At 35.9% G+C, this 23,564-nt stretch overlaps 3 protein-coding genes across 3 annotated transcripts; 2 read left to right on the forward strand and 1 right to left on the reverse strand.

The window, feature by feature from the left end:
* The first annotated feature begins 1,209 nt into the window (after nucleotides 1–1,209).
* Nucleotides 1,210–4,388, forward strand: LOC116125839 (RING-H2 finger protein ATL54-like). Its single transcript, XM_031411546.1, has 2 exons — nucleotides 1,210–2,836; nucleotides 4,371–4,388. The coding sequence occupies exon 1, from the start codon at nucleotides 1,351–1,353 to the stop codon at nucleotides 2,506–2,508; it is 1,158 nt and encodes a 385-aa protein (XP_031267406.1). The 5' UTR covers nucleotides 1,210–1,350; the 3' UTR covers nucleotides 2,509–2,836; nucleotides 4,371–4,388.
* A 2,982-nt stretch (nucleotides 4,389–7,370) lies between these two features.
* LOC116125842 (transcription factor bHLH96) lies at nucleotides 7,371–9,159 on the reverse strand. Its single transcript, XM_031411550.1, has 3 exons — nucleotides 8,281–9,159; nucleotides 7,605–8,006; nucleotides 7,371–7,507 (listed from the first exon to the last, which is right to left on the reverse strand). Exons 1-3 carry the CDS (start codon nucleotides 8,755–8,757, stop codon nucleotides 7,409–7,411), a joined length of 978 nt encoding a protein of 325 aa, XP_031267410.1. The 5' UTR covers nucleotides 8,758–9,159; the 3' UTR covers nucleotides 7,371–7,408.
* An 8,675-nt stretch (nucleotides 9,160–17,834) lies between these two features.
* Nucleotides 17,835–19,381, forward strand: LOC116125843 (RING-H2 finger protein ATL34-like). Its single transcript, XM_031411551.1, has one exon. The coding sequence runs from the start codon at nucleotides 18,020–18,022 to the stop codon at nucleotides 19,229–19,231; it is 1,212 nt and encodes a 403-aa protein (XP_031267411.1). The 5' UTR covers nucleotides 17,835–18,019; the 3' UTR covers nucleotides 19,232–19,381.
* The last annotated feature ends 4,183 nt before the right edge of the window (nucleotides 19,382–23,564 follow it).

The following is a 23,564-nucleotide window of genomic DNA, read 5'->3' on the forward strand; positions in this document are numbered from 1 at the left end:
GTCGGAAAAAGCCTGATCTACACCCAGATGTGGTTGTCGACGGCCGCAAAGGTCCACTGACGGCCAAAGATATGGCCGTTGTTTTCGGTCAACGATGACCAAGTTTTGGCTGTCGCTGACAACCAGATCTGGCCGGAAAAGGCTAGATCGGTGAATAAATGATCAGTTTCAGGCTTGGTTTAAGCTGTGTGACAGATTCCGGCTACCACCGATGGTGGTTGTCAAAATTTGACAAGTATGGGTGAGTGGAGGTGTTTTTGCTAATTTTTAAACTTTTTTTAGGTATTTAGTGAAATTAATAAACTTAAGGGGTCTAAAAGTAATTAAAAAGATTCACTAATATTTATAGAATAATGTGTCAAATAATATTTGGAGAATATAATTGAGAATATGAGTAGAAATAGTGGACTAAATGCACCTTTATTTTTTTAATACAACTATTCCATTTTTGCTTTTTTAATACAACTATTCCTTGGTGAAAAGACTTGAACGACATCTTTGGACTGATCGGACCCCATTTCTTTAATCTTTTACAAAAGGCCAGCATCGAGCGAGGGAGAATATGAATCGAAATGACTATAGTTATATTTATAGTATCCAGCGGAAGTGACTTTCAACTGATCCACCGCCAATGTACTTAAAGCAGTTGACAGAGGCGACCAATTTGCCTCATCCCGATTTTCTTAATAGGCAGTGACCACATCCCTGTAAGGCGAGGACTCTGGAAATGCCATTAATAAACAGGGCCTTAAAGCGATACTTGACCGACGCTGGCTCCATAGCCAAGATAAGGTGCATAGAGTTTTTTCGTAAAACTGTGACAGTTAAAGCTGTTAGCTGCTTTAAGATCTGGCTTTACTCTATTCCGTTCTACGAAATAGTCGGCCAGCTTTTTTTTTCGAATTTTGGGAGGCGGCGCTCATTTTTTGAGGTAAAAGCCTGGCGGCTTTGCTTAAAGGGAGGGGCCTTCTAAGGGCTGATGAGAAAGCCGAACCCCTATCAGCTACTGAAAGCTTAGTAAGGAAGTCAACGGCATTGGCATTTTTCTTCTTACGTAAACGCTCTCACCCTCCAATAAACATACTTTAAATGACATAATTACGTGATTAAGCGGATCCCCCCAGTCACCGTAGGACCACATGGAAATGGAGTTTCTAGATTTAAAGCCAAAGCCTAACAGAAAAAACACATTTTCAGTCTCTACTTTTTACTAACCTTTGAAATTGACTCAAAGCATTTCTTAAGTTCCTTCATTTCTTCTCTTGCAATTCAAACAAGACAACTCATTTCTCACAATCATCTTCCTGCATTTCTCTCTCACTTTCCTGCATAGTCTCTTTAACCACTTTAATGGCAATGAAACACAGAAAACTCTTCCCAGAAACATCAAATAGTTCTATAGATTGCACATATTATTGTGATCCTGCTTGCGGTTATAACTGTGAACCTTTTCCAGATATTTACTATCCCCCGCCGCCACCTCCTTCTCATCATCATAGACTCACAATTTCACCTTATTTGATCATATTTATTTGTTTAGTGGCCACCTTCTTCATTTTTATGTTTTTCTATGCTGTCATAGTTAAGAGTCGTGAGCGTGCAAATAATGGGACTCAGCAGCCAGGTGGAGATGAAGAGTTTCTTGATGAAAACAGAGTTGATCACCCCATATGGCTCATCACCACCGCGGGGTTGCAACAGTCTATTATAAATTCGATTACCGTCTGTAAGTACAAGAAAGGTGAGGGGTTGATTGAAGGAACTGAGTGCTCCGTTTGCTTGAATGAGTTTGAAGAAGATGAGACTGTTAGGCTATTGCCTAAGTGCAATCATGCTTTCCATGTTTCTTGTATTGATACTTGGTTAAGTTCTCATATTAATTGTCCCATGTGTCGTGCCTATATAGTCTCTGAAACTGGTGCTTCTCCTTTGGTTACCGTGGACCAAAATTCGGGTGACTCTAATTTAATTGAGTCTACACATGCTGAGAGTTCAGAAATTGATTGTGAGTTGGGGGAGAATCGGGAGAGAAACGGTGAGGGTGTTCGTGAAAACAGGACAGGAACAGAGGAGGATGAGATACTGCACCTTGGTGCTGAAGGAGTATTGAAGGATGGTGAGAATTTTAATGGGAATGGTGTTTTAGAAGCAGTTGATAATTCAGGAGGCGATATTAAGGTTGTGAAGAATGATGTACAAGCATTTAGGAGGTCTGTTTCATTGGATTCTTCATTGGCTGAGATCATATGTCTTGGTTTGTCTGATTTCTGCCCAGCTGAACCAGGAGATTGTTCGTTTGATCAAACAAACGATGCTGAGAAATCTTATTCAGCTATTGTTTTGAAGCAAGATGGTGCGTATTCAAACATGTCTAGACTGACGGGTAGTTCTTCAATTGGGCAATGTCTGCATAAAGGCCCCGTGTCTATGAAGAGATCTTTCTCTTGTAGCGGAAGGTTTCTGTCATCTAGACGAAATAGGAACTTAAATGCAATTCTTCCCTTGTGAAGATTTTTTACTTGCCATATAACGACCTCACTGTGGTGTATATTTGGTTATAGAGGCATTATTTTTGCAAGGCAAAGATGATTCATACACAATCTATGTGTAAGCAGTCCATTTAAGTCTGCTTTCTGTACCGAGTACATAACCCAAGGATTGAGAAAACGAGCTAGGGGATAGTAGTGGATTGTTTAGAAGGTGAAGCTACTTCAGAATAATAAATTTCAAACAAAAGCTCCAACATAAGTTCTGAAGTAGAACTAGAATAAGTTCTGTTTACTGGTGTGAATGTGTGATATAGAGGAGGAGATAAGCCACTGCCTTTGAGGAGAAGGTAACATTTCCACTTACGGATACCTACCATATCAATATGCTTTATTTTTGTTTTTCAGGTTTATGCCTTTTTTTTTTTTTTTTTTGGTGTGTCTCAGATTATGTAAGCAAATGGTTAAAAGAGAAAACCTAATTAATTTGTAGTGTATGTAAGAAATGTTTCTACACGGGTGAAACAATTGGTTCGACTAAGACTGTTTCTTTTTCTCCAAACCTTTCATGCATTTGGTAATATCACCTATAGGTGTTCAATTTTTTACTTAAAAATCGTGAAAATCAATCTTTGCATATGTTCCAGCCCTTACACTGGTTTGGAACTGCATCTTTCAAGTTCTCTACTTTCTAGATATTTACCAGATACTAACGTTTTCTTTGCACAATGGAAAACATTGACATTTCTGTCGCAAACTTTATAGCTAGTCGGAACAAGTGAATTGTAGTAATGCAGCCGTTCTTCTTTCCAGGATGTATAATATCCTTTCTTTTGGAGGTTAATAAGCAGGGCTTTTGACGCCCCAGATTAAATATCATTTTAGGATTATGTGACAACCCTCTGGTATTCAGGATTTTTTCTTCAGGTAGATAATGTTTTCATTTCGATTTTAATTGCAGATCCGTATAATAGAGAGCAATTAAGCTGTTCATAACTCTGGCTCATTTTTAGCAAAACGTAAAATCCTTTTATTTAAAGAATTGTATAAGTTCCTATTGTTTGGTTGAGCTTCAAATGCAGGGTTAATTTCTTAATTAGTGGCACCAACCAAAGCATCAGGCTCTGTAACAAGCCAAACCTTTGTTAGCTAATTCTATTGGTTTGGTTTTCATCCCTTGCTAGCTTCTTTATTTGGAGTCCAACCAATCAACTATTTCTCTTCATCTTCACTCTAAAGATGATTGTGCACGCCCACCTATTTGATTTGATGGCTAACCTTCTATTAAGTGGCAACAATGATTTCATTTCCTCAAAATAGTGGCCGAAAATTGAAAACCAAGTTAGCATGCAATTTAATTATACACTTCCTGGTCATAGACCAGATATATTACCTAAATTTTGCCCAGGTGTAGGAATTTTTTTTTTTTTTTTCACCACACCATGACTTGCAAGATCTGAGTGGTTAAGGACTTGTCAGGACTGATGATACAATTTGCTACGCCAGGAGGAAAGCTAATTCATCCATGACTCACCTGATTTCCAAATTTTGTTTGTAAGTTTTGCAGTAGCCTGTGAGGCTTTGAACTACATGGAAGTGTTATCCCAAGTAAAACAGATGGGAATTGTGTTGTCAAATCTTAGTACAATTATTGAAATGCCATACTCTTCACAAAATACAAATTTCAAATTACCACCTCACTATTTCACAACCCAGGGGTCTGTAACTTCCGGTGACTCGGGTCTGATAGCATATTTACGAAAAAAAAAAAAAAACAACGGATGGTTTTTCTAAATTATTATTTTTGAAAATAAAATGTTCATTATATCCGATCTCTGTTTTATTTTTTTATGCGTAATTTATAAAGCTAAATGTGTGAAACAGTCTTCTCGTAGGATCAATGGCTCAATAATGATGAAGAAGCTGGGCCTTTAAGCCCATATAAGACAGCAGTATTGGTGGGGAATAGATGCACTAGATCAATGGGTTGATTATTGAGTTGGACCAACAAACTCTGGATTCAACCGGGTAATTAAGAGTAAACGACTTTTTTCCAATTCAAATAATGGTTTAATGATAATTTCCTATTTATAAACTTTTAAAATAACATTTAATTATCTAAATTTATATTTCATTTCTGATTTTGGCATCGTTTTGACCTACACCACCATTATTCTCTTCTTTAATCATCACTCACCAAAACCCCTTAAACTCTACTCCCACCAATCTAGCTAATCGCAGGCAATCGAACAATTAAGGTTTGCGCACCCGCCCCTTCCAAGTCAAATTATAATCAATCTCAATCACTAAAATCCAACATTCCACTACTAAAAGAATCATTGATCTCCCCTCTTCAAAAGCGCTAACAGTCTAGACTAAGTGTGCTCTCTGTTCACTACCGAAACCCCTCAAATCCTACTCTCACCAACCCCGCTAATCGCAGGCAATCGAGTGATTAAGGTTTGCGCATCCGCCCCTTCCAAGTCAAATTCTAATAAATCTCAATTACTAAAATCCAACATTCTACTACTAAAAGACTCATCGGTCTCCCCTCTTCAAAAGACCCAACAGTCTGGACTAAGTATACTCTCTGTTCACTGTCGAAATATAAATTTGGGTAATAAAGTGGTATTTTAAAAGTTCGTGGGTAGAATAGTATCATTAAACCATTATTTGAGGAGGTCTTGGGCTTATAAGAGAGGGGAGTCCCTCCACCTAATGGGTTTGTCTTTTGGGTGTAAAACTCACAACCCGTGATAATAAGCTCACTTAAAAGTCTTACCACATGCTTATACTAGTATAATGGTTTGATGTGTGTATATGTACTAAGGGCATAACACACTTCCAAAATTTCAGAATTAAAAGCAAATAATAACCAAATTAAATATTGGCATTCATCTTTCTCTCCGTACAATTGAAGGTTGAAGCCCTCCCTGATTTCCCTCACAAATCGAGCTTGAATACTCGCAGTCTACCTTCTTGACGACATTTGGATGGTTGAAGACATAATCTTTATGCAAAATTGAGGTCGGAGCATCTTTCGTTCACGTGATTTCTTTGCATAATAAATGTAATACATTTTGTTGGTCATGAATCTGCCTGTTTCTAGCTACCAGATCTGGAACTGGAAGACCGTGACACAGCACGTTCAACCCAACTTAAGCATATCAACCACCACAACCCATCATATATATCCAATGGAAAGAGATATGGTCAACGATAACAAGTCCTAACACGAGACATCGCTCAGTTAATTAATCTAGAAATTAATTCTGGTTGAATTATATTAATAATAGATCCATATAAAAGCGTGTATTTATTTGTTCTCACTTATTTCATCTTTCAGCACTGCAATTATGTGCTCAAATTCCAGAATCATACATAAATGACTTTCCAGAAACATAATCATGAGAATGAAAAGATGTGGAAATATAGGCATGGTACTAGCTGTTATTGCCATCCAAATCATTTCATTCACGAAATTTCTTCGTTACTGCCTCACATGCACTTCCTCTCCACGTAAAAGAAATTTTGTCTTTTGGTTGGACAAAATTACCGTTTTCTTTTGTAAAAAATGGAACCGAATTATTAGCCAAAACAGCCATTATCATATATAACACAGCTATATATATTTGACCGTGGGACCCTGAAAAGGGAAAGAAACGACGTATCAAGGTGCTAATTAACACATGTTTCAATTTTAAAGCTAAGTGTTAATGGAGTTTTAGCTCTTCTAATTCTGTTCATGCTCATGCCTGGGCAGCTATAGGTCGTCTTTCTCCTTCCTAGATGCCTTTTATAGCTTCTCCTTTTCCCCTAAAGTGTTAACAAGAATCTCATGGATCATTACGAGTGATATAAATTTATTTTAAAATAAGCTGCGGCACAACTTCAGTGTATCATTTATTAAACCCCACTTTCTACACATTATTTCAACTCTATGAATGATGCTTGATAGAGTTATCTCAAGAAAGAAGGTCTCGATCAAGATAATCAGTCGCTTTTGTCATTTCTTTTTGGCTTTTCTTTTGTTTAATTTTCTTTTTTCAGAAATCAATTTCTCCCATCAATCATTTGTATAATTAATCAAACAAAATCTATAATCACCTAGATTCGTTCAACAAAAGGCGAAGGTCCATTGAATTATGTTGGATTTGCCTGTGGCACCCACTAATAATTGAAGGTTTTGATTTAAAGCCAGTTTTCCTTATCATTTAATAGGGAAAGTGAATTTAGGATAAGATCTTAAAGTGGCAGCAAACAGCAATGCCTTTTCAAAGGAAACAACACCACACATTTTGCCGGATAGGAAACTTAAATTCTCTTTGCGTCTTCCAGGAAAGAGCTGAGATTTAGAATGGCACTGTGGATTTAAGTCGATCCTCACGTATGTAATGTAAGCCTCGTTTTTTTTTTTAAAAAAAAAAAAAAACTAAAAATGAACTTTGAAAATACAGCGAGCAGATATATGTGAACCCAAATGGATCTCCAGAATAAAGGTATATATTATCCAAAATAATATGAAGGTCAGAAGTCGTGACTCGTGATAATATATAAACTGTAAAGAGAACAAGAGAAGTCGTGTTGGTGACTTGGATATTTTTGTCTTGTTAAATATAAAACTTTGAAGATGCATGCAACTGAAAGTAAGTGGTGTCTATTGCTTGCCCGCAGCTGATCATATATGGCTTAAAGCTTACGGCATAAGATTTGAGTGGTCCAAAGCCCAGTGGGCAGTTAGGACAAATGTTATACACACTACGCAGGATTCTCAAAGGACCGAAAAAGACACGTAACTGATCGAAAGCAAGCAACAGTACCCGTACCGCTTTAACTCATTAATCATCAGAGACACAAATAACCCCAGTTACAGAATACAAAAAAAAAATTAGGGTTATATTCACATTTTGATTAGCTATTATCTAAATAAAAGTTGCAGCTTCCTCCTCAATTTTCAGTAGTGTTTGGTTCACAGCACCAGCAATTTCATCCACCGTGCTCAGTTGGCACCCTTCATCAAGCTGTCCCAATTTACACCAAGCCAAAATGATCATTAGCTTAAAAATGAGATCAGTGTAAGTAATTACCATAAATATGTTTATATATGTGATCACTAACCTTAACACTAAATGAATAGAGGACCATTTGATCAACAGTAGATGTGACATTGAGATGGAGAATACTGAGCCGGAGACTTTGAAACCTGGCTACCATCTTAAGGAGCTGCCTGGGTTGTCTCTTTGTAAGTATCTTAACGTTGGCATGGCTCTCCACCATTGTCACTTCTATGTCTGCAATGTTATCGGTCATATTCGAATCACTTGCAGTGCCAAATGAATTGCTGCGCTGAGTGGCACGTGATGAATATTGTGGAAAAGCGAAGAAGTTCGCAAATGGAGAAGAGACGCCATTATCGCCTGGGCTTTTAGCAGTCCTCTTCTGGGACTCCATGGACTGCAAAAGCTGTTCTAACTCTTTAACAAAGTTAATGGAGCCGCCGATTATCGATGCTTGGTCACCCTGATTATTATAACAGGCATATCAGGAAAAGAAAAAAGTGAAATTTGATTAAAAGAATTCAAATTAATTATATAACTACTTGTCTACAAGCTTGAGAGTTGAAATCATTCAAGATTTGGAATCTTTTAGAAGCAAAAATAATAGTTTAATAGGCTTAAACATGAGTAGTCAAAATTTTAAAATTTTGATGAACTTGTAGCTCAAATGTTGTATCTAGAAAATAGAGAAAAAAATACTGGTATTTTTTTGCGGCGAAGAGAGAGTTATAACTTGCCCTTTGAACATAAGAAGGCGGCATAAGAGACCGGAGCGCGGCTAGATACTCGTTCATCTGTTTACGGCGGTTGCGTTCAACAGCAATGTGAGTCATCCTCTGATTCTCAATTTCTTCCTTGTTTTTGCTGTTCTTAGTGCGTCTTCGCTTCCGCCTCCCTGCTGCTGTTGTTGCCGGTGGTTCCATTGAAGCCAATAATTCTCCAGATAGAGATTGGTCAGCTGTGCAGGCCTCAGGAGAAGAATTAGGACCCCACTCCATTGTGTGTTGCATCATTGAAGGAGATGAGGAATCCCAATTTGCATGGAGACCTTGTTCTCTGTTGTTATTGTGATCAAGAACTCCAGGAAGTGGTTTACGTTCTTCTTTAAAACAGAAGTCATAGCCCCAAGCTCCAGCTCCAGCTACCAGAGAGTACAAGTCTTTGCAGGCATAATTAAATGTGTCCTGCGGATGAATCACTGCTTCTAATGCCATCTCTCTATCAAATCTTATTACTTTTTCCTGACTTGTCACTCTCTCTTTCCGGGAGACACTTTGTACTTAGAGGCAGACAAACGCGTCGAAAGACACACTAGAGAAAATAAAGAACGGTCTTAATGGCTTGTTAGAGAAGAAGACTTAAAAAGCTGAGAACTGTTTCCTTGAAAGAAACCTAGCTAAATGAAAGAAAATGAACTTGAATGAGCCCCGGACACCCACAACAATCCCAAAAGACCAAACGAACTAGCCTTTTTATGAAGTTCACGAAGAAAGTATAGCGACTTTAAAGATGTTTAATCTATAAAACAAAATCTACAGCGTGTTGCACGTGAGATTGCATTGTAGACCAGTCACTAGACCACACAGAGAGAGATTCTCTTGGCAATTGGAGAGAGTGCTAGCAATACTGTTTAAGAATAGTTCTCAAGGTTTAACAAACTCGAATAAAAAATTCAAGAAAAATTAACAGTAGCAAAAACAGAAACAGGTGGGTCCATAGGCATATCCCATTTCATGAAGTGAGCACCAATTTTTAGTGGAAAGACAGTCGTCTCCTTTGTTAATTCTGGTTAAATGTCTGATGATTTAAGGCCAAAATTGTCTTTCATCTACGGTTCAATATTTTATACAGAGAAAAAAAAAATGAGATGCCTAATTAGATGGTTTAATTAAGTAACAATGTGGTCGGAACTCGGACGCTTGGACATAAACGGAGAGAGAAGACGAAAAGGTGATTGGAACTTAGAGATTCTGACGAAGATCTATAAGAAAGAGAACAGGCTATGCCAAGCTTAGTTCAGGTGTCTGTACATATCCAGAGGAATCCATGTGACTTCACAAAGGGCCACTCTGTAATCATCAACGATGAAGACTACATATGTGCCTAACTCTCCTTCCCAAGACCACTATTGTTTTCTGATTTTTAGTCACTTTTACCAATACAAATTCTTATTTTATTTTAAATAAAAAATTATTAAAATAATTAATAACCCCACCATCAATATAAGACATTCTTTATAGGGCTTTCCCCTTCTTTCTGGGGTTCTCCTTCCATGGAATATTTCTTGCACCGTTGTATTATTTTATATTTAGGAATTTAGAATAAGTCATTCTATGCTCTGAACTAAGATCAATGTAAAAGATTTAAAAAGAAGTAAATCCCATGGCCAACTGGCATTCCTTTGAATGTATCAACAAAATTTTAGTTTATGAGATTCCATGGCAATTTGGCTAGTGCGTGTTATTTCTTAACCAGTCATTTTCTTCCTTGAGATCTCCTTGGAAAGCTATAGGTTGCTTGTTTGAATTATTATCAAATGTTGCTTGTCACACTAAAAAGAGTTGTAATCAGCTTACTATTATGAGTATGATATTATATGCTCGTAACAGTCACCGCGTCCCACTCAATTTCATACTTTGGTAACGCGGAGGAGACTTTTTATTCTCTATATTATACCAATTGCTAACTACTCAAAGTTCGTCTCATTCTCAACAGTATTTTATAAATTAAGCATACAGATGCATGTAATAGAGATTGAAAGAGAGAAATATTATACATATGTCTAATGAATTTCTCAAGTGATAAATAAATAGGTTTCTCTTACACCTAATCACAGACTTTGGCAATAAGTGTGGACAGATAGAAATTTTCGATCTGCACACAATTGCCTATGAGAATGAGATACCTTATGTTTAACACCAAGATTAGTCTGTGATTAACATCTACGGAACTATCATTCTATTCTGTGACCATAGCATGTGCTTCAAGCGCAAACTACGCCACCAGATATTCTAACCTGCATGCGCAAGTGGCCACAATTTATTGGACGGCTCATTTTTATTAATCGCCTATAATTTGATCAGACGAGTTGTTATTAATTGAATTATTGAGTTCTAACCAAAACTGAGTTTTGTTGACTTGTTCAAGAAACCGCGGATATGGGGACCTCAAATTCTGGGAACTTGCTTACTGTCTCCTTTTGTCTCTTTTGAAAATTCAGATTCTCCCCTCGGGTTTACCTCCTCTACGGTCAGGTTTTTGTACAACCTATCCACTAGGCCATTTTAAGCAGGCGGAAAATTTAAGGCTCCTGGATCCCAGCTGGGGCCTAACTTCTCGCAAAGCCCATACCATAATAAATAAGTGGGTTCTTTTATATAATATAACACAATAGAGTTTTTGAAAAGAGAGAAGAATGAAAAGCGCTCTTTTTTTACTTTTATAGGTTTGTTATACGAAAATTCGTATTAATAAGAGAGATCTAATTTAACTTGATGGAATTATAATAGAAATTGGATGATTACGGATAATCAGTTGTGTATGAATAATAAAATGTAATAAAATAAGTGACAATGAGATTTTTAAAATGGTTCGACGAGGTAAACTTTCGAGCTTATATCCACTGTTCTTGTATTTGTTGTGAGAACTTACAATAATAATTCTATGGAAATTTCTAACCCATTTTTTTATCATTTAAGGGGTTTTATATACGATGTTTGTACAAAGGAAATAGCGAAAATAAATAGATTACAATTGATTTGAAATATAACTCTGATATTCTTGTGATTGGGTACTGTGATTACTCAGAGATTTTTGTTAATTTGATCATTTTCGTAATATTTGGAATCTGAAGTTATCTGGGAATCGATTGAATGATCATTCAAATTGTTCACGACTAACTTATGCTGAGTCGAGCTATTTATCGATGAGTTTATGTTGAGTCGGACAACTGGTGGAGTCGAACTAATTATGAGTCAATCTAATACCTCGTAACTCATCAAGCTTAATGGAAAAATCACACATAAGAAGTTTTATTTAAGAAATTAGAAAGATTCCGGTGTTCATAATTCTTCTTGTCGTTTTGACACTTTAATCACAAGAACCATATCAAAATCTATTATGTCATTAATTCTACTTATACATATAGTTAAAGGCGTTTATGCTCATCTTTTCTTTCAACAAAGACGGTATTGTCGTCATCTTATTCCAACAACAATGCCACTCACTGTAAAGACGTCATTTTGTTGCACCACTTCAATTAAGTGCCGCAAAATGCAATGAATATGAAGCCCGCGAACAGTTCCAAGAATTGATGAAATTTTAAACTAATATAAAGTCCGACAAATGTATACAGATAAATCCCAAAAGCCATATATGCATTATTGGATATAATTGAATTGTTTCTATAAGTAAACGACAACTTTCACATAATATTTTATTTGAGATTTATTTAGTTTAATTTTCTCAATTTGAGATAATGGATCTAGTTGACGATGACTAGGGCTGTGCAAAAAAATCCAATATCCGATATCCGATCCTAATTCGCTCCGCTCCGGAAAAATCGGATATCCGAAATTTGGATCGGATACGGATCATAATTTAGCAAAATCTAAATATTCGGATCGGATACCGGATCGGGATTATTAAAAAATCGGATATCCGTATCCGAGCCGGATTTTACAAAACTACGTCGTTTTGAGTTTTAAAAATTAAATTAACCATAACACTACAGTCTAACTCAGTAACTCAACACAATAAGTCAACTCTCTGTCTCTCTCACTCTCTGCTCTCCTCGGCTCTCGCTCGAACATGAACACGCAGTCACGACTCCCGCACGTCGCACAGCCTCTCACAGAGTCACATTCCACTCTCTCAGACCAGGTCTCGTCTGTCGTCTCAGTCTCTCACTGTCTCTCTCGCTCAAACAAGCACAACCTTTCACTCTCCAAACCAGATCTCGTCTGTCTCTCAGTCTCTCACTGTCTCTCTCGCTCAACACGCACACTTCACTCTCATCTCAATCTCACTTTGCCTCTCTCGCTCAAACACGCACAGCAGACACACAGTCAGTCAGCCACTCTCTCGTGTCTCACTCTCTCCTCGCTCGAACGCTCTCAACTCTCTCGGTGTCTCACTCTCTCTCGCTCGAACACTCTCAGATCTCAGTCTCTCTGACGATTGAAGCCCCAAATCGATTGTTGTCACAGCCAGTGCGACTGCCGCCACACCGTAATACCTGGTGGCGATTTCGTGGTGCTTTTTCTTTATTATTGTTGGTGATGGTTTTGTTAATGGTACAATTTGATGGGTGTTTTTGTTTTGATGTTGATTTGAGTTTGATGTTAATGGCACCGTAATATGGTGCCTTCTCTCTTTGTCCCGGTTACAAACCTTCTATTGTTCATTAGTATTGAATTATTGATTTGCGTTTTGAACCTATTACAAGGTTGATGGAGGCTGAGTTTGATTCAAATTGTGCCGATTGGGTTTGTACTCATCCAAGCGTTTACTTACTGTGATGGCGAATGGAGTGTAGAGGCTTGGTCTGATTTAAGTTAAGGTGTTTCCCTAATTTGATGTAAATGCCACAGGAGCATTTCTGCTCTTTGGGTTTCCTCTGTGCTGCAGTACTGCTTATGTTTCTAGTTCATTGAAACTGCTTAAATTTTAGATTATTATTATTGTTCACTTTGATGTTGTTCCTATGAAATGTGACACATTCTAATTGGTGACGGATTGCATATGTCCTTGCAATATGGCTTTGGAGCATTATTAGCCTTAAGGATTGAATTATTTGATTTTAATAAGAAAATCTTAAAATTCAGATAAATTTCGGATATCCGATTATCCGATCCGAATAATCGGATATCCGTAAAACCAGATATCCACATAATTCGGATTGGATTCGAATCAATATATAGCTTGATCCAAAAATTCGGATAAGATCAGGAAAAGCCCTATTTGGATCGGATATCCGGATTTGAACAACCCTGACGATGACGATGAAAAAATATAAATATATATGTCTTTTTATGTATTTGTTAGACATCGCTTATCATCTTACATGCACTTCAACTATTTATTAAAGGAGGTTATCCTATAGCAATATATGACTCTCTAAGTAAATTATAGGTAAAGATACTAAGTAAATTATAGGTAAAGGTACTACCTTTGAGTCAAGCGAAAAATCAAACTAAGATTGATGGTTAGACAAATTAAGCCATCTTGGTTTGCCCTTCCAATTGGACTGCCCATGAGTGGTAAATTACGGGGAGTTAAAATGTTTTATATTATTTCCTTTTATATTCATGCATGTAAATTAGGTTTTGGTCAAAACACGTTGAATTATTATATACGATATACAATATATAATTATGCCGTGTTTAGTATATTTTAATTATTTCGTACAAGCATCTATTTTAGACCGCTAAATGGTTTTTGTCATCTGGTGGGACGTGGAGACAAATATATATTCAAGTAGTCATACATTCTAAAAAATTTCTTTTGCATTAAAAATATTTTGATTCAACCGGACTCCCAATAATTTAAATTATATTGTACACACCGCAAAAGTCTTTTCTGTAAAATTAATTCCAACGATGAAGATGCTTGTGAACATATAAAAACATGTAGTTATCTGTTTGCTTTCCTGGGTCGGGGACAAAAATTCCTGTATACCTAATATATTATTTGGTAAAAAATTCTTATTAACTAAATATATATATCTAACCGGCAGAAAGAATCAATTAATTCAAATTAATACCTAAAAAACTCCAGTTATTAAACTAAAATCAATGAAAATTTTGTTTTTAGGGTAAATGAAGTTATTAGTTACTGTAGCCTAGAAATAATAGTTGAGCAGCGGTGGCATATAAAAAAATAGTAGAGTTGAAATGACATGAGTCATGAGTCATGAGCTTCGTCTGATACGATTGGACAATAAACATGTTGCGGTACACGTGCATGATAACTCCAAACACATAAGTCTTGTCAGTGACGTTCAGGCGCAGGCAAGCCATTGCAGCGGAACGAAACCGCGGCTAACCAAAACCACGGGCCTCATAATCATTTGCTAAAGTTAACCTCGGAGTTTCTCGTTTCTTAAATCTTAATACAATAATACGTATCTGAATTTTTAATGAGATTTCAGATGAGTCCGGGGTACGAGATTCTACGATTAGAACAACTTGTTCGACAATGAAAAACGAAACCTACAAATTGCCTTGAAAAGATTGATTTGTTAGTCATGTCAAGCATGTCGTTTATAATAATTTATAATGTTCACAGTCCAAGATATTCAATTCAAAACTTCTCACCAATACCAGCAATACGTAGATAAATATAGGATTTATGTTGAGATCAACATGGAATTTAAAAGAGAGTAAAAAAGGAAGAAGAAGCTGATTCTTTTCATTGGTAATAGGTCAGTGGTCAGTGTAATATTATTAATTTTCACAGGAAAACTAAAAGCAATTGAGGGGATATGAAGTGGCCAATTGTTAAGTTCTGATCCATTACACAAGCCTGCAAAGGAGGTGTTTGGTTGGACTGATAGATATTTAAGATTATGGGCCAATTAAAAATACCTCTGGCTCAGTAGTAGTCCTGGTGGACTTGTAGCTTGATATTGTTGGACTTCATTGCCTTGTTTGAAATAGAGCCCTAATATAGAAAACTCCAATTTCTGATTAAACAGAAAAATAGATAACAAAACTTACCTACCAAATAGATCTTTGCACGATCATATTGTGGTTGTTAGATGAGGATGCCACATCAATCTAATTGACTTTAAATTTTAAAGCAAATTCTATCAACCACCTGTATTCTTATTGTGCACTAATTATGAAGCCCACTGAAAATGGCAGTCAATAATTGAGAAAACAACCTAAGAAAGAAAAGACTTGTTCAACTCCTTGATCGTTTCGCATTCACTGCTTTCTTGTTTGAGTTTAAAGCTTGAAACCCTTTTGCTTGCTTCTAGTTTCTTCCCGTTTCAATCATATTCTACAATGTTGAATGGTGATAGCAACGTAAACATTGTAATATTCTTTGGGGAAATGAATAATTAGTAACAAAATCTGGATGGAGTTTGATCCTTTGGCAAAGTGGAAAGCTGGGAGATCAGATCAACATCAACCACTTTGATTACATCGATCGACCTTCAACGAAATAAATGATGAAATCAGGAATATTCAACTCTTATCATTACCCATGCCTTTAATTATTTATAATCATGCTGCCGATATAGGATCCTCAATACAGAGTCTTCATATAATATTAAACGTTGAAACAAAAGCATGCTATATTATTTCCTTTTTTATTGTTTTCCTTTTTTCCACCAAGGTTTGCCTTAATAACATTTTTCCACTCAAAAGTTTTAAAATACCACTTTTCCACCCAAAGTTTATATTCCGTTACTAACTAAAGATGATTCTAGCGGTGAAAATTCTCTCCGTCACCACTATTTGAACCTCTGATCTCCTTTCTAGAAAACCCCTCTCACTCATACACTTGATTTCTCTTTGATTATTAGGCACAGAAAGTTAAGGTTTCTCATTCTTAGCTGATTTCTGACTGATTCCGGTGGTGAATATTCAATCAGTCACCACCGTTCAGTCCACTGACTTCCACTCTACAAAAACCCTCTTACCTGACTCCTGGTAATTGGCCGAACGCCGATTGAGAAAGTGAAATATATGTTGGATATTAAGAAAATATAAACTTTGGGTGAGAAAGTGATATTTTAAATTTTTTTGGGTGGGAATTACTGATATTAGTAATGGTTTGAAGATGGAATTTGTTTGGTGTAACTTAACATTTAACAAGTCAAATTAATGTTGTTTGTTTATCTTATACTATCAACAACTCATTATGAGATACTTTAATGTTAATAATCCTATTTGAATATATCCGATGATGGAACTCAAATATAAACTAATCACAGTGAGGTATCTTCTGAGGAAAATACGTATTAAAACATAGATTTCAAAGCAAACTGAATAATTAATCAAGAAACAAAATTGAATTTGTTAAACAAGTAACATTTCTTTTTCCACTTTTCATCAAAGTTCAGCAGTCTTCTTTGCCGTCAAGTTGGGCTATGAAGCATTCGGGAAAGAACCCTTTTGTCTTGTTATAGTTGAAATGTATAGCAGAAACTACTTGTCTTGGTTGCCGTATTAAGACGTTGTTGTTTGTGAAATAATTCCCCGGATTGAATTCATCGTTAAAATGGAGGAGATGTGGTTTTCAAATAGACAGCCATTGCCGACTAAATAGATGAGCTCAAGCTTTCGTGAAATAAATCGAAGACACAGAGAAATAGAATAGAAGTAAACCTACCTAGTCTTATACTATTATTTGTTCAGTATATAATCATCATTTATTCCCACTCGTTATTAATATTATACATTCAATCAGATGCCCAATTCAAGTTTAGTTGAGCAGCACTAAGAACTAACTAAGAACCGGTCAATATAAGATTGCTTGAATTTTATAATAACTTTCTTCTTTGGCGTCCTACCATGGTAGTCGTTAATTGACAATTATATTAAAAAATTCTATATGATATTAGGTTATTAAATATGATTTTTATAACCCTTACCAATAACAAAAGGTCATAGTATTAAAATTCCCTTCAACATGTCAAAATTGACAATTGTTTATCAATTTTTATTGTGATTTTCATCTGATATTAGGTTAATAGATTTATTTTTATTGACCATTAATTTAAAAATAAATAAAAATTTCCACTCTTCGTCACTTTGATTTGATGATTGTAAATTGTTAATAAACTATAAAATATAAATCCAGGTCAGGTTCGGATAAATTTTTATCTTTTAAGAACAAAATATTATAGTGGTGGGCGATTGACATGGGAACTGCCGCTGCCAGACAGAACAAAATTAATAGTTATATTTGTATTCAACATTCAAACTTCTAGAAGCTTATTGGATAAATCGATATGTTTAATTGTTTATACAAGCTTACAATAAAACTTCTGGATCAACTCGCAGTGCATTAATGTATATGTGATTTTTCAAAAAGAATAATATCTCCAAATATTCATCCAACCAATCACCAATTATCATTCCTCTCTACTACGTGGCCGCCACCTAACCATCCTTTACTCTTAGTCAACTTAACATCTATACCTCCGTCTCCGTAAAAGTTCTGTTCTCTTGTGGGACCAAAATCTCACAAAAAGTCAGAAACCAAATTTGAAACACTGCACCGCCCAAGCGCGCTCACCTGCGCGTCAATATACCCAAATCACTTTCTTTATATTTCACGCCTGATTACAGTCTCTCCACTCTAGCTATCAGGCGCTTATTTAGCGCCAACACTTTTGCCTCTTTTTTATGGTCCCTCTTCTTTTTTAGCTTTCTCGGATGTACCTTGCTTTTCTTTGGAGCAAAACTAAGGTCGTTAAAGCCCAAATATGAACAAAAACAACTACTACAGTTCGCTTGAGCTATGGCAGTCGTAAAGAACAATCAACGTCTTTGGATTTTCAGACTTTTGATTTCCAACCATGGCATCCTATCCTTTCTACTCCTTTTTCTCCATGGCTTACCGTACGTCACTGCGCAATCCGGAACAGTGCCACCCGGTGCTCGACCAGAGGAATACTTTAGAACACCGGGGCCCACATTCAACCCGACAATGGCTATTGTCATGGTGGTTTTGATCAGTGTATTCTTTTTGATAGGTTTTTGCTCCGTCTACATCCGTCAGTGTTACGCACAGCGTTCGCCCCGTAACGACGACGACCACTTTGCCGTCTTTCTCGGAGGACCCAACTACCGCTCCCGGAGAATTACGCGCGGACTCGACGCGTCCGTTATCAACACATTTCCGACCTTCCTCTACTCCGCTGTTAAAGGGCTTAAAATCGGTAAGGGCTCCTTAGAATGCGCCGTTTGCCTAAACGAGTTTGAAGATGACGAAACTCTGCGTTTAATACCCAAGTGTAGCCACGTGTTTCATACTGATTGCATAGATGCTTGGCTAGCTTCGCACAACACGTGCCCGGTTTGCCGCGCAAATTTGGTCCCTCAACCCGGTGAGATTGTATCGAGCGTTATTCAAGTATGTAACACGGACAATAGTTCCGATGAACCGGAACGGCGGCCTGATGATCGTGAAGAAATTTCACAGGTTGAGCATGGAAGAGACGTAGAATCTCAAGAGGTGAATTTGACCAATCAGAACAGGCCGCCACGTAAATCGAAATCAACAGGGTGGAGACTGGCCGGTTTATTTCCACGATCACAATCGACAGGTCACTCGTTGGTTCAACCGGGTGAAAATTGTGAGAGGTTTACATTAAGATTACCGGAGGAGGTACGAAATGAGTTAATGAACTCGAATCTAACAAGAAGCAAGAGTTGCGTGGTGTTTCCTAGAGAGAGGAGCACAAGAAAGGGCTTTAGGAGTGGCAGTGGAGGAATTGGGTACGAACGGTTCGACCGGCCAAAGACCGGCCATTGGGCTTTCAGGATGGCTCCGCCTTTTATGTCCCGAGCCCGTTCCCTTCGGATTCCAAATGTTTGTGATGAGGTTACGTCTACCCCACCAAAAAAATTGTCTAAATTTGCTAAATCATCGTCTGTTGGGTTGCGCGATAGAAGTGATAATAATGGTGATGGATCATTTGAGCGACTCCGAAACGACGCTCAAGTTTAGCATACAAAGTAGGTTAGGTTTAAAACTTTTTGGGGTTGACCCATTCAGATTTATGTGTACAGAGGAATATAGTTTTTACTTTTCTTTCTTATTTTGATTTGTTTTATTTTGGTGAATAATCAAATAAGATTGTGGTTTCTTTTGATAGAAGGCAAGTTTTTTCAGCAGTTTATTTATCATGTAAGAATTAAAATTTAAGAGAACTGAAAGGTTTGTGGTGGTGGCAGATATAGCCTAAGGGTCCAATTTTAGAATCAATTGCTTTCTTTGTTATTGGGTTGAGAAAATCAGTTAATTAAATTCCAAAGAAACACAAGCATTATCCTTGGCATTATTGTTAACAAAGGGTTTTGTATTAAAATTTAATTTATAACCTTGATTAGTCCAAGGATTAAAACAAAAAATTTAAATATATATTGTTCTAGTCCCAAACAGTTAAAAAATATTATTTTTTTTCAGTGACAAGGGTGTTCAAACCAGCCAAGTTATGTCCGATATTTTCTCTCCAAAAGACAATTACAAATAAGTCTAAAATTGTGAATAAAAATTTAAATTAGTTAGCGAAGTTTCAATTTGTAAATATATCTTATTAACCCTTTGATTATGCACTATGAAGACAAGAGAAGAGAATCGTTATTATATATATATATATATCAACATATATAAAGAGTTTGTTAAACAATAAAATCAATAATATGATGGCATATTATAATTTAATATTAATTTGATACCTTAATTTTCAAGGTGAAATCAAAATAATTAATAAAAAAAATGGTTATGAATTGTGGTGTTTATGTAGTAATTAATTTTACCCAGAATCGAAAGGGTAAAAAGTGGGACAAATCTCAGTTTGTGAGGTACAAGGTGAGGCTGAGTGAGTTGTGTGAGGCCATTTTCTGAAAAATAAACATTTTGTTGATTTCAGGCGGGCTCGGTCCATGATGAGCCCACGAGGGTAAGCTTGTACCAATGAGATTGTTGGAATGGGCTTGTAAGAATGAGCCCAATTCAACAATACAAATCTTTACATTAAACATATATATTGGGTTTCAACTTAATTAAAGTATGAAGTTTGACGATGTATAAAAAGTGATGACTATTTGAAGACTTATCTATTATATTATTCACAAACTTGTTCAATTATACAGTATAATACGCTTGAAAATATAATGGCTATTGACTAGTTGACATCAAATATATATTTTGAATTTTGTTTCCTCAAAGATGTGTTAGCTCTCAGTGAACAGCAAGATTAGCAAAGAGTCTTTATTATGTGGATCCTTGGAGTCACAAAACTTAATGAGATTCTGCATTTAATATCACTAGTCTATTTTAGATGTTTTTAAAAGGTGTGTTTATGAGATAAGAGAAAAACCTTGACCGTGAAAAACCTGACTATTGACTAGTTGACATCAAATGTATTTGGACTCTTCACTACACTCACTTATATTATTTAGCGCAGCCGCATGATTTAGGTACTTTTAACTCCTAAACTCTAGCCTTGGACTTGGGTAAAAGACTTATTTCTAAAAAGTAGCCTTACTTCACTTGGACCAGAGTGGTCTTCACCCTTCTCTCATTAGATCAAACAACTTCTATTTATAGACTGCCAATGGCGATATGAAAATCGATTCTCTTGAAAGTTCTAGCAACTTTACAAGATTAAGTACAATTGCCATTTTTCTTGGGATCAAGTCAACTTGGAAATTAAACAAATGAAAAGTTTCTAGATATATTTCATGAAAAGTGAGAGGTGGTGGTGGTGGTGTTATTAATTCAACAATGCTTACTTTTATTACACTCGGTTTGAGGCACTTGAAGGATTAAAATCAGAAGTTTTACTATATATGAAGTGTAATAGTTACTCTTATTACACTTTGAGTAAGGTAGGCGTCGACATATGATTTAAATATTAACCATAGTTCTTATTGTCGGTGCAGGCAAAGTTTTTAGTAGTGTGTGTAGATCTTACTTCACCCGTCTATATATGGGAGAATGACACTTTCCCACCCGTTCAAAATGACATTTTCTCACATTTCATCAGGTTCTGTTAACGTTTTTCTGGTAATATTTGATTGAAAAGATGAAAATACCCTTAAATGGTTTACTATAAATTAAAATTTAATTATCAGTCTTTACTTGATTATTTATTAGTTCAAGTATAAAGATACATTTTTTTCTTTGTTTATTTAATTAATTAGAAATATTGATGTTTTATATTAATTAATAAAAATTAAAAACATTATAAATTTAGTAGATTATTGAATAGTAGTACTGGGATATTGATGATATTATAAATTAATAAATAAATATTAAGGTTATTTAACTTTGAACATTTACATAGTATTACTCCTAACTTTTTAGGTGAGGTTGATTTTTTTTTCTTTTTTTCTTTTTTAATATTTGACCTTTTGACTAATTAAAAAACAAAAAAAAATTTATAAAGTAAAAAAATTAAGGGTATTTTTGTTTTTTCAATAAAATATTAATGGAAAATATAACAGAACCTAATAAAGGGTGAGAAAGTGTCATTCTAAAACTTGATGGGTGGTAAAGTGTTATTTCGTCAAACCTTGGGTGGGAAAATGTCGTACGTTCTCTCTATATATACATATATTTGACAAAATGACAAAAAATAAATGAGATCTACTAAAACATAAAATTGACAATTCATATATGTGAATATGAATCACATTTGAATAATTTTCATAATTCTTTTCAGGCATTATAATCAATATTGAATTTAAAACCCTTTATGGATAAGGAATAGATAACTTTATTACCACCTTCTCCGCAAGATAACACCACGCCATCTATTAAAGAAACAAGGTATTTATGAGTAAATATATTTTCTAATAACATCATCTCACGAAAGAATGATCGTTCTTTATGAAGAAACAATCAATGGAATGACTATTCATAAATAAGGAACAACCATTCATAATAAGAGAACATCCATTCTTTATGAAAGAAATGATTGTTTTTTCATAAGGAACGACCATTCGTTTCTAGCAGTGTCTTTTGGTGTAGTGGGAACAGTGACAGATTTACTTAATGACGAGTGGAGACCACGGCCCCCACTCAAACTTTAAAAAACTTCAGATTGTATAAATATTTATATTTACTTGCATTTTACCCCCTATAAGACTTTGACCTTTTGCCCCCACAAATTTTTTTTGTTTATTTTTTGCCCCCATTGAGTGAAATTTCTGGATCCGCCACTGAGTGGGAACTAGCGTGATAGTGTTAATCTACTGATACATTAGGATTATAAGAAAAGGTTATTGTGAGATTAAATTGGAAACTTAACATTTTTTCTTAATTTAATCCAGTCCCTTTAAACCACTGTTAGCCAACAAATTACCCGCTGATATCACGTGATTTTCATGACACTTAATTCACTCTATCAAACATAGAGCCATGGAATAATACATATCTGATGTTTAGTGAATAATGCAGCATTTGAACATTAGCAACTCCTTCACCAATATATGAAAAAAGTCTAATATATAATGGATAGAGTTTGAGGTGGGTCTAACTCCTCATCCAATAAGGTCTTGTTGAATGAGATGATTACTCATTTTTATAAACTAATAGGCTTGAACGTGTTTAGTCGGTGTAAGACTCTAGGTGTGAGACTCTAATACTCTCTCTCGTGATCAAACATATATCTTGGGTCATGCTTGTTAATGGAAATAGTTAATGACTCTAATTTTTTATATGCTGATCAAAGCTCTGATACTATGATAAAATTTGAGATGAATCTAATTTTTCATCCAATAAGGGCTTGTTGAATGTGGGAATTATTATTTCTTATAAATGATTAGGCCTAAACGTGTGTAATCCGTGTGAACCTAAAAATACAAACAAATATAGAGGTGGAAAAAAGGGGCCGGGTTAGGCGGGTCAACCCTAACCCGGCCCGAAAAAAAGAGGGTTGAGCCCGGCCCGCCTTAATGGCGGGCCGGGTTGAGCCCAACCCGCCAGCAACCCCCGGGCGGGCCGGGTTGCAAAATGGCAACCCGCCGGCCCGCGAGTTGTTATTTTGTCCTCTCTGCAGGAGGACCGCAACCCGGCGGCCAACCCGCTGGGTTGGGCAAAAAAAAAATTAAAAAAAAAAAAGCAAAATTAATTTAGTTTTTTAAATTACACTTTTACCCTTAAAATATAGCCGTTTTATAGCCGTTGGAGGGGTCTTTTTCGTCATTTTCTTTCCCCATTTTTTTCTATAAATTGGCCCTAAACTCTAATATTTTTCTCACAACTCAAATTCTCTCATATTCTCTAATCTCTATTCTCTCAATTATTCATTTATTCTCTTAATCTTTTTGTT

The sequence above is a fragment of the Pistacia vera genome, unplaced genomic scaffold, assembly GCF_008641045.1.
Source record: "Pistacia vera cultivar Batoury unplaced genomic scaffold, PisVer_v2 Contig172, whole genome shotgun sequence".
Classification (NCBI taxonomy): Eukaryota; Viridiplantae; Streptophyta; class Magnoliopsida; order Sapindales; family Anacardiaceae; genus Pistacia; species Pistacia vera.

Excerpts from the sequence above, each read along its gene's own strand:
- LOC116125843 (XM_031411551.1), top strand. The coding sequence starts at position 18,020 with ATGGCAGTCGTAAAGAACAATCAACGTCTTTGGATTTTCAGACTTTTG.
- LOC116125839 (XM_031411546.1), top strand. The coding sequence starts at position 1,351 with ATGGCAATGAAACACAGAAAACTCTTCCCAGAAACATCAAATAGTTCT.
- LOC116125842 (XM_031411550.1), bottom strand. The coding sequence starts at position 8,757 with ATGGCATTAGAAGCAGTGATTCATCCGCAGGACACATTTAATTATGCC. Across the intron at positions 8,007-8,280 it reads CGCCTTCTTATGTTCAAAGG|GGTGACCAAGCATCGATAAT; the intron begins GCAAGTTATAAC and ends TATAATAATCAG. Across the intron at positions 7,508-7,604 it reads TCTATTCATTTAGTGTTAAG|CTTGATGAAGGGTGCCAACT; the intron begins GTTAGTGATCAC and ends AAATTGGGACAG.